The 10,000-nt window shown below is 51.2% G+C and overlaps 1 protein-coding gene and 1 long non-coding RNA gene across 2 annotated transcripts in view; both read left to right on the top strand.

The window, feature by feature from the left end:
• The window catches only part of glg1a (golgi glycoprotein 1a), a 36,521-nt gene that overhangs the window by 25,011 nt on the left and 1,510 nt on the right, over positions 1-10,000 (top strand). The window contains exons 17-25 of the mRNA XM_034535657.1: positions 2,502-2,594; positions 4,260-4,397; positions 4,495-4,618; positions 4,692-4,834; positions 5,974-6,075; positions 6,920-7,027; positions 7,343-7,463; positions 7,597-7,703; positions 8,925-10,000. The exon at positions 8,925-10,000 is cut by the window's right edge and continues 1,510 nt beyond it. Coding sequence (XP_034391548.1) covers positions 2,502-2,594; positions 4,260-4,397; positions 4,495-4,618; positions 4,692-4,834; positions 5,974-6,075; positions 6,920-7,027; positions 7,343-7,463; positions 7,597-7,703; positions 8,925-9,092 — 1,104 coding nt within the window. The 3' untranslated portion in view covers positions 9,093-10,000. The remainder of the gene's footprint in view (positions 1-2,501; positions 2,595-4,259; positions 4,398-4,494; positions 4,619-4,691; positions 4,835-5,973; positions 6,076-6,919; positions 7,028-7,342; positions 7,464-7,596; positions 7,704-8,924) is intronic.
• LOC117732617 lies at positions 2,614-4,233 on the top strand. The gene is made up of 3 exons (XR_004609616.1): positions 2,614-2,782; positions 2,814-3,030; positions 3,217-4,233. It is a non-coding gene; the product is annotated as an uncharacterized LOC117732617 (long non-coding RNA).

Below are 10,000 nucleotides of genomic sequence, written 5' to 3'. Positions count from 1 at the left end.
GTACGTTCACTCATGGGGGGGAGGAGGTGGAGATGGTACGTTCACTCATGGGGGGCGAGGAGATGGTACGTTCACTCATGGGGGGGGGGAGGAGGTGGAGGTGGAGATGGTACGTTCACTCATGGGGGGGAGGAGGTGTAGATGGTACGTTCACTCGTGGGGGGGGAGGAGGTGGAGATGGTACGTTCACTCATGGGGGGGGGAGGAGGTGGAGATGGTACGTTCACTCATGGGGGGGGAGGAGGTGGAGATGGTACGTTCACTCATGGGGGGGGAGGAGGTGGAGATGGTACGTTCACTCGTGGGAGGGGGAGGAGGTGGAGGTGGTACGTTCACTCGTGGGAGGGGGGGAGGAGGTGGAGATGGTACGTTCACTCGTGGGGGGGAGGAGGTGGAGATGGTACGTTCACTCATGGGGGGGGAGGAGGTGGAGATGGTACGTTCACTCGTGGGAGGGGGAGGAGGTGGAGGTGGTACGTTCACTCGTGGGAGGGGGGGAGGAGGTGGAGATGGTACGTTCACTCGTGGGGGGGAGGAGGTGGAGATGGTACGTTCACTCGTGGGGGGGGAGGAGGTGGAGATGGTACGTTCACTCGTGGGGGGGGAGGTGGAGATGGTACGTTCACTCTTGGGGGAGGAGGTGGAGGTGGTACGTTCACTCGTGGGAGGGGGGGGAGGAGGTGGAGATGGTACGTTCACTCGTGGGGGGGGAGGAGGTGGAGATGGTACGTTCACTCGTGGGAGGGGGTGGAGGTGGAGATGGTACGTTCACTCGTGGGAGGGGGAGGAGGTGGAGATGGTACGTTCACTCGTGGGGGGGGAGGAGGTGGAGATGGTACGTTCACTCGTGGGGGGGGAGGAGGTGGAGATGGTACGTTCACTCTTGGGGGGGGAGGTGGAGATGGTACGTTCACTCGTGGGAGGGGGAGGAGGTGGAGATGGTACGTTCACTCATGGGGGGGGAGGAGGTGGAGATGGTACGTTCACTGGTGGGAGGGGGAGGAGGTGGAGATGGTACGTTCACTCGTGGGGGGGGAGGAGGTGGAGGTGGTACGTTCACTCTTGGGGGGGAGGAGGTGGAGATGGTACGTTCACTCGTGGGAGGGGGGGGAGGTGGAGATGGTACGTTCACTCGTGGGAGGGGGGGGAGGAGGTGGAGATGGTACGTTCACTCGTGGGGGGGGAGGAGGTGGAGATGGTACGTTCACTCGTGGGGGGGGAGGAGGTGGAGATGGTACGTTCACTCATGGGGGGGAGGAGGTGGAGATGGTACGTTCACTCGTGGGGGGGGGAGGAGGTGGAGATGGTACGTTCACTCGTGGGGGGGGAGGAGGTGGAGATGGTACGTTCACTCGTGGGGGGGGAGGAGGTGGAGATGGTACGTTCACTCGTGGGAGGGGGAGGAGGTGGAGATGGTACGTTCACTCGTGGGGGGGGGAGGAGGTGGAGATGGTACGTTCACTCATGGGGGGGGGGGGAGATGGTACGTTCACTCGTGGGGGGGGGGAGGTGGAGATGGTACGTTCACTCGTGGGGGGGGAGGAGGTGGAGATGGTACGTTCACTCTTGGGGGGGGAGGAGGTGGAGATGGTACGTTCACTCGTGGGAGGGGGAGGAGGTGGAGATGGTACGTTCACTCTTGGGGGGGGAGGAGGTGGAGATGGTACGTTCACTTGTGGGGGGGGAGGAGGTGGAGATGGTACGTTCACTCTTGGGGGGGGAGGAGGTGGAGATGGTACGTTCACTCGTGGGGGGGGGAGGAGGTGGAGATGGTACGTTCACTCGTGGGGGGGGGAGGAGGTGGAGATGGTACGTTCACTCATGGGGGGGGAGGAGGTGGAGATGGTACGTTCACTCTTGGGGGGGAGGAGGTGGAGATGGTACGTTCACTCGTGGGAGGGGGAGGAGGTGGAGATGGTACGTTCACTCGTGGGGGGGGGAGGAGGTGGAGATGGTACGTTCACTCATGGGGGGGGAGGAGGTGGAGATGGTACGTTCACTCTTGGGGGGGGAGGAGGTGGAGATGGTACGTTCACTCGTGGGAGGGGGAGGAGGTGGAGATGGTACGTTCACTCGTGGGGGGGGGAGGAGGTGGAGATGGTACGTTCACTCGTGGGAGGGGGAGGAGGTGGAGATGGTACGTTCACTTGTGGGGGGGGAGGAGGTGGAGATGGTACGTTCACTCTTGGGGGGGGAGGAGGTGGAGATGGTACGTTCACTCGTGGGAGGGGGAGGAGGTGGAGATGGTACGTTCACTCGTGGGGGGGGGAGGAGGTGGAGATGGTACGTTCACTCGTGGGAGGGGGGGGAGGAGGTGGAGATGGTACGTTCACTCGTGGGAGGGGGAGGAGGTGGAGATGGTACGTTCACTCGTGGGGGGGGGGAGGAGGTGGAGATGGTACGTTCACTCGTGGGGGGGGGGGGGGGATGGAGATGGTACGTTCTACTTCTGGGTGAATGAACCTGAGTCAGACTCTGACCTCTGACCCCTCTCTCTGCAGTCGGAGGACATCCGCCTGGAGCCGGAGCTCTACGACTCCTGTAAGCAGGACATCAACCGGCTGTGCCAGAACGTGGCCTTCGGCAACGCACAGGTCAGCTGGTCCCCTTTGACCTCCAGTCTAATGAAAACACGGTTTGGGGGTCGAACCCCCGAGTCCGCACGGTGCAGCCGGTCTCTGTTGGTTCTGCTGCACGGAACATAAAGGCTGAGAAATATTTTACAGTTCGAGAAGCCTTTTTAAAGCAGAAGGTGTGCAGGATGTCAGTCGGTGTCTCTAGCGTCCAGATGAAGACCTTTTCATCAGGTACAGGTCCAGATGAAGACCTTTTCATCAGGTACAGGTCCAGATGAAGACCTTTTCATCAGGTACAGGTCCAGATGAAGACCCTTTCATAGGGTACAGGTCCAGATGAAGACCTTTTCATCAGGTACAGGTCCAGGTGAAGTCCTTTTCATCAGGTACGGGTCCATATGAAGACCTTTTCATCAGGTACGGGTCCATATGAAGACCTTTTCATAGGGTAGAGGTCCAGATGAAGACCTTTTCATCAGGTACAGGTCCAGATGAAGACCCTTTCATAGGGTACAGGTCCAGATGAAGACCTTTTCATCAGGTACAGGTCCAGGTGAAGTCCTTTTCATCAGGTACGGGTCCATATGAAGACCTTTTCATCAGGTACGGGTCCATATGAAGACCTTTTCATAGGGTAGAGGTCCATGGTCCATATGAAGACCTTTTCATCAGGTACAGGTCCATATGAAGACCTTTTCATCAGGTACAGGTCCAGATGAAGACCTTTTCATAGGGTACAGGTCCATATGAAGACCTTTTCATCAGGTACAGGTCCAGATGAAGACCTTTTCATCAGGTACAGGTCCATATGAAGACCTTTTCATCAGGTACAGGTCCAGATGAAGACCTTTTCTTAGGGTACAGGTCCATATGAAGACCTTTTCATCAGGTACAGGTTCAGATGAAGACCTTTTCATAGGGTACAGGTCCAGATGAAGACCTTTTCATCGGGTACAGGTCCAGATGAAGACCTTTTCATAGGGTACAGGTCCAGATGAAGACCTTTTCATCAGGTCCAGATGAAGACCTTTTCATCAGGTACAGGTCCAGATGAAGACCTTTTCATCAGGTCCAGATGAAGACCTTTTCATCAGGTACAGGTCCAGATGAAGACCTTTTCATAGGGTAGAGGTCCATATGAAGACCTTTTCATAGGGTACAGGTCCAGATGAAGACCTTTTCATAGGGTACAGGTCCAGATGAAGACCTTTTCATCAGGTACAGGTCCATATGAAGACCTTTTCATCAGGTCCATATGAAGACCTTTTCATCAGGTACAGGTCCAGATGAAGACCTTTTCTTAGGGTACAGGTCCATATGAAGACCTTTTCATCAGGTACAGGTTCAGATGAAGACCTTTTCATAGGGTACAGGTCCAGATGAAGACCTTTTCATCGGGTACAGGTCCAGATGAAGACCTTTTCATAGGGTACAGGTCCAGATGAAGACCTTTTCATCAGGTCCAGATGAAGACCTTTTCATCAGGTACAGGTCCAGATGAAGACCTTTTCATAGGGTAGAGGTCCAGATGAAGACCTTTTCATAGGGTACAGGTCCAGATGAAGACCTTTTCATAGGGTACAGGTCCAGATGAAGACAAAGGTATACATGTCGTTGTTTGTGAGCTCGTCTTTGTTGACACGAGACGTTCTGCGTCACTTCGGTCACTTCCTGTCTCTGCAGGTCATCGAGTGTCTGAAGGAGAACAAGCGTCAGCTGACTCAGCGCTGCCACCAGCGGATCTTCAAGCTGCAGGAGGTGGAGATGGTCGATCCTGAGCTGGACTACCAGCTGATGAGGGTCTGCAAGCACATGATCCGGGTAGGCCAGTAAAACCAGCACCATGTGATCGGGGTAGACCAGTAAAACCAGCACCACGTGATCCGGGTTGTAGAAATGTTTTTTTGTTTTTTTTTAGCGGTTCTGTTCGGAGTCGGAGGGAAAGAACGTTCTTCAGTGTCTGAAGCAGAACAAGAACAGCGAGCTGATGGATCCTAAATGCAAACAGATGATCACCAAGAGACAGATCACCCAGAACACAGGTACACACACGCACACACACACACACACACACACACAAATGCAGCTGCTGTATCCGTGTGTGTTTGTCCTCAGACTACAGGCTGAACCCGGTGCTGAGGAAGGCCTGCAAAGCCGACATCCCCAAGTTCTGTCAGCCGATCCTGAACAAGGCGACGGCCGACAGCGAGCTGGAGGGTCAAGTCATCTCCTGCCTCAAGCTCAAATACGCCGACCAGGTCAGACGCCATGTTGGTTTAGAGACTTCACTTCCTGTTTCCTCACACTGAGGATTTATCTCCATATTCTCTCTACTGACCACCAGGGGGCGACTCCTCTGGTTGTATAGAAGTCTATGCTTCATGTGTTAAAGATGCGTTCTCTTTCCTGACCACCAGGGGGCGACTCCTCTGGTTGTATAGAAGTCTATGCTTCATGTGTTAAAGCTGCATTCTCTCTACTGACCACCAGGGGGCGACTCCTCTGGTTGTATAGAAGTCTATGCTTCATGTGTTAAAGCTGCATTCTCTCTCCTGACCACCAGGGGGCGACTCCTCTGGTTGTATAGAAGTCTGTGCTTCATGTGTTGAAGCTGCATTATCTCTCCTGACCACCAGGGGGCGACTCCTCTGGTTGTATAGAAGTCTATGCTTCATGTGTTAAAGATGCATTCTCTCTACTGACCACCAGGGGGCGACTCCTCTGGTTGTATAGAAGTCTATGCTTCATGTGTTAAAGCTGCATTCTCTCTCCTGACCACCAGGGGGTGACTCCTCTGGTTGTATAGAAGTCTATGCTTCATGTGTTAAAGCTGCATTCTCTCTCCTGACCACCAGGGGGCGACTCCTCTGGTTGTATAGAAGTCTATATAAATGACTCTACTTCTCTTGATGTATTCCCTCAGTAAACATTGTAAACATTAGTTTTTGGTCTCAATCTCTAGTTTCAAGTCTTCTTCAATACAGAATGATGTTCATTTAGTAAATTATGGTCATTTAGAGTCAAACAGACCATAAAGCAGGGGATGCTTTAGGGGCGGGGCTACAAGGTGATTGACAGGTCTCTACGTCCCTCCTCTTAAGTCCACTGGTTACTCATCAAAATAAAAGATTAGCTGTTTTATTTTTCTTACAATAACAATGTTACTGTTGAAATATGAACAAACCGCACTAAGAGCTAAAAGCTTGTCTGCACGTTGAATATAACCATCAGATTATGGGATGTTTATACAGAATATTCAATCATGAACCATTCGATGCAGCTGAAGTCCTGAAGACCGCTGGCCTCTAAATAAGAAACTTGAGCCGTAAAGTAATTATCTATGTTTTATAAATATAAAAAAATATAAATGTGTCTGTTTCTGTGTTTGTTGTGACAGCGCTTGTCTCCGGACTGCGAGGCTCAGATCCAGGTCATCCTGCAGGAGTCGGCGCTGGACTACAGGCTGGACCCTCAGCTGCAGATCCACTGCACACAAGAGGTCTCACACACACACACACACACACACACACACCACTGAAAGCCTGGTATATTAACCCTCTGAAGCGCAAAACCCACCGGCAGGATGGAAAAGCATGTTTTCTATTATAAATTGTCAGAATCACACCGTTTATCAGCCAGAAGCTGTAAAGAAAAGTCTGATTTTCATCTCTCCGACGGTCCTTGAACACATCACGTGTGACGAAAGCTTCCGTCAGGAAAAAGCAGCAGAAACGAAGCTTAAAGTTGTGATATTTCATCAAACATTTCTTCTTTTAAAATCTCTCCTCAATTAATCCGTTTACTTTAACCAGATTGTGTTAAAAACATTACATTCTGAGCTCCTCAGTGAAACTATGACGTCATGTTTGATTCACCTGAGACCGACAGTCATGTGACAACAAATCAGAGAAACTCTGGCCTTCATAATAACGTACTGGACTCCCTCGTTATGAAATCCGTTGTAATGTGACCTGAAGGCCAGCAGGGGGCGACGACGCATTGGAAATACTAAAAATCATGAAAAGCAACAAAACAGCAATGATATTAAAATATGTTGAAGATGTAAATGACGTAAACACGAGGCTCGGTGCCTTGCTCAGAGGCTCCATGAGGCTCGGTGCCTTGCTCAGAGGCTCCGTGGCAGCATGAGTCTCGGTGCCTTGCTCAGAGGCTCCGTGGCAGCATGAGGCTCGGTGCCTTGCTCAGAGGCTCCATGAGGCTCGGTGCCTTGCTCAGAGGCTCCGTGGCAGCATGAGGCTCGGTGCCTTGCTCAGAGGCTCCATGAGGCTCGGTGCCTTGCTCAGAGGCTCCGCGGCAGCACTAACAGACGGGTGGTGTCTCAGATCTCCAGGCTGTGTCCGGAGGAGGCGGCGGCTCAGGAGCAGACGGGGCAGGTGGAGGAGTGTCTGAAGGTCAACCTGCTGAAGGTCAAACAGGAAGGATGCAAGAAGGTAAGCTGTGCTGCCTTCACTGACCGCGAGGAGGGGAGGAAACCGCAGCATCACGATGTCTGTGCAATATGGACAGATTTTATTGTTTTTAATATGCAACCGTTTCCTCAACTGGCATTCACAGAATTCCTGATAATAATAATAATGGAGAATAAGGAGAAAATGAATTTGACAGAATCTCATTTTCAGCATTAATTACACTGTTTCTTTTTACTAAAACCTTCCTCTTCTTTTTCTCCTAATCTACCTCTTATCATCACCTTCCTCTTTCTCCTGCTCCTCCTCCTCCTCTTCCTCTTCCTCCTCCTCCTGCAGGAGGTGCTGAACATGCTGAAGGAGAGCAAGGCGGACATCTTCGTGGACCCCGTCCTCCACACGGCGTGCGCTCTGGACATCAAACATCAATGTGCAGCCATCCCGCCCGGCAGAGGGCGACGTGAGTTTTGCTCTTCAGATGTTTTAACGTATATTTCGCTGAGCTTTTTGTCTACAAACATAATGTAACTAGCGTCTTTGTTTGCTTAGTAATAATAATAATAATAATAAAGGCATTTAATAACCTTCCCCAGAGATGTCGTGTCTGATGGAGGCGCTGCAGGACAAACGTGTTCGTCTGCAGCCGGAGTGCAAGAAGAGACTTCAGGACCGCATCGACATGTGGAGCTACGCCGCAAAGGTACCACTGAAGCTTTACTTAAACTGGAACGCACTTAAACTGAAACGCACTTAAACTAGAACGCACTTAAATCAGAACGCACTTAAATCAGAACGCACTTAAATCAGAACGCACTTAAATCAGAACGCACTTAAACTGGAACGCACTTAAACTGGAACACACTTAAATCAGAACGCACTTAAATCAGAACGCACTTAAATCAGAACGCACTTAAATCAGAACGCACTTAAACTGGAACACACTTAAACTAGAACACACTTAAACTAGAACGCACTTAAATCAGAACGCACTTAAATCAGAACGCACTTAAACTGGAACGCACTTAAATCAGAACGCACTTAAACTAGAACGCACTTAAACTAGAACGCACTTAAATCAGAACGCACTTAAATCAGAACACACTTAAACTGGAACGCACTAAAATCAGAACGCACTTAAACTAGAACGCACTTAAATCAGAACGCACTGAAATTAGAACTTAAATTTAAAGGGTTGGTCACAAAGTTTTTTTTATTTTTTATAATTGATGGGAGAAGCAACAAAAATCAGTTTTTAAAAATGCTTCTGTTTTTCAAAAGTGAACATTTATTTGAAACAGAGTTAATGAATATACTTAAAATGAGCTTTTATTTTCTTAAGCTGTATACAATTTACGGGGGCTTTTATTTTGGAACCCATTAAAAGAGCCTGATGTGAACGCGGCGGTCCCGTGCTCACTTCCCATTCTCACTTCCCATTCTCACTTCCCGTGCTCACTTCCCATTCTCACTTCCCGTGCTCACTTCCCGTGCTCACTTCCCATTCTCACTTCCCGTGCTCACTTCCCATTCTCACTTCCCGTGCTCACTTCCCGTGCTCACTTCCCATTCTCACTTCCCGTGCTCACTTCCCATTCTCACTTCCCGTGCTCACTTCCCGTGCTCACTTCCCATTCTCACTTCCCGTGCTCACTTCCCATTCTCACTTCCCGTGCTCACTTCCCGTGCTCACTTCCCGTGCTCACTTCCCATTCTCACTTCCCGTGCTCACTTCCCGTGCTCACTTCCCATTCTCACTTCCCGTGCTCACTTCCCATTCTCACTTCCCATTCTCACTTCCCGTGCTCACTTCCCGTGCTCACTTCCCGTGCTCACTTCCCGTGCTCACTTCCCGTGCTCACTTCCCGTGCTCACTTCCCGTGCTCACTTCCCGTGCTCACTTCCTGTGCTCCCTTCCTGTCAGGTGGCTCCGGCCGAGGGCTTCTCAGACCTGGCCATGCAGGTGATGACGTCCCCGTCTAAGAACTACATCCTGACGGTGATCGGCACCGGCGTGGCGCTGCTCTTCATGATGGGGCTGCTCTGCGGCCGCTTCACCAAGCGCCTCACTCAGGAGCTGAAGGACAGGTAGACCCGCCCCCTCCCGGGGTCAGGACACACCCACAAGAGAAAAACGACCACCGCCGACGAGAATCTACGCCCCACCCCCCCCCCCCCCCCACCCCCCTCCCCCTTCATTCACAAACACCCGTTGCTTCTTCTTCCATTGCTGGAATGACATTACCCACAATCCTTCAGACAAAAGTCTTCTTGATCGGTGACTTACCGGCTCTTCCTTCCTTTACATGAGCCCCGCCCACTCTCCAGGAGGCCACGCCCCCTGCCGCATCATCTTCTCGACGTAGATGCTTCCCCATTGGCTGTGGGGGCGAAGAGGGGGAGGGGCTTGTAAGAATGTGGGGTCAGAGGTCAAGATATGGAGGTCGAATCATATTCAGTGTAAATGTGTAGAAAGTGGGATGGGAAATGATCGTGTAAAGAGCAGTTTAATGACTTATTTCAATGACTACAGTGTGTGTGTGTGTGTGTGTGTGTGTGTGTGTGTGTGTGTGTGAGATTGGAACTGTCTTTCTACCACCATACTGTTCTAGTTTGTCGTCCTGCTAAAGTTTTTTTTTCGGGGGTTGTTTTTGGCTCTGGATATGTCGTCGTCTTCTTCTTTGATGCCGATGTGTGTTAGTTAGATTTTATCGCCATGGGACTGTCGGGTGGGCGGAGCCAACCAGTCGGGTGGGCGGAGCCAACCAGCCGGGCCTCCGCCGATCCACAGGTGGAGCTGAAGACAAACTCTCCCTTTACTTGTGGATACTTTTTTTTTTTTTTTCTGAAACGGCGATCTCTAAGGAATTGTTGTTTTTCCCACCCAAGAGCTGTGCCATGAACGCACCACGCACGTCCACCCGCTGCCTCCAGCAGATTAGCCGGCAGCCGGATCGGGACGCTCATTTTTATTTTACTTTTAGTTTCCATTCATGAACA

The sequence above is a fragment of the Cyclopterus lumpus genome, chromosome 6 (genome assembly GCF_009769545.1).
Source record: "Cyclopterus lumpus isolate fCycLum1 chromosome 6, fCycLum1.pri, whole genome shotgun sequence".
NCBI lineage: Eukaryota > Metazoa > Chordata > Actinopteri > Perciformes > Cyclopteridae > Cyclopterus > Cyclopterus lumpus.
This window is presented reverse-complemented; position numbering and strand designations above follow the sequence as displayed.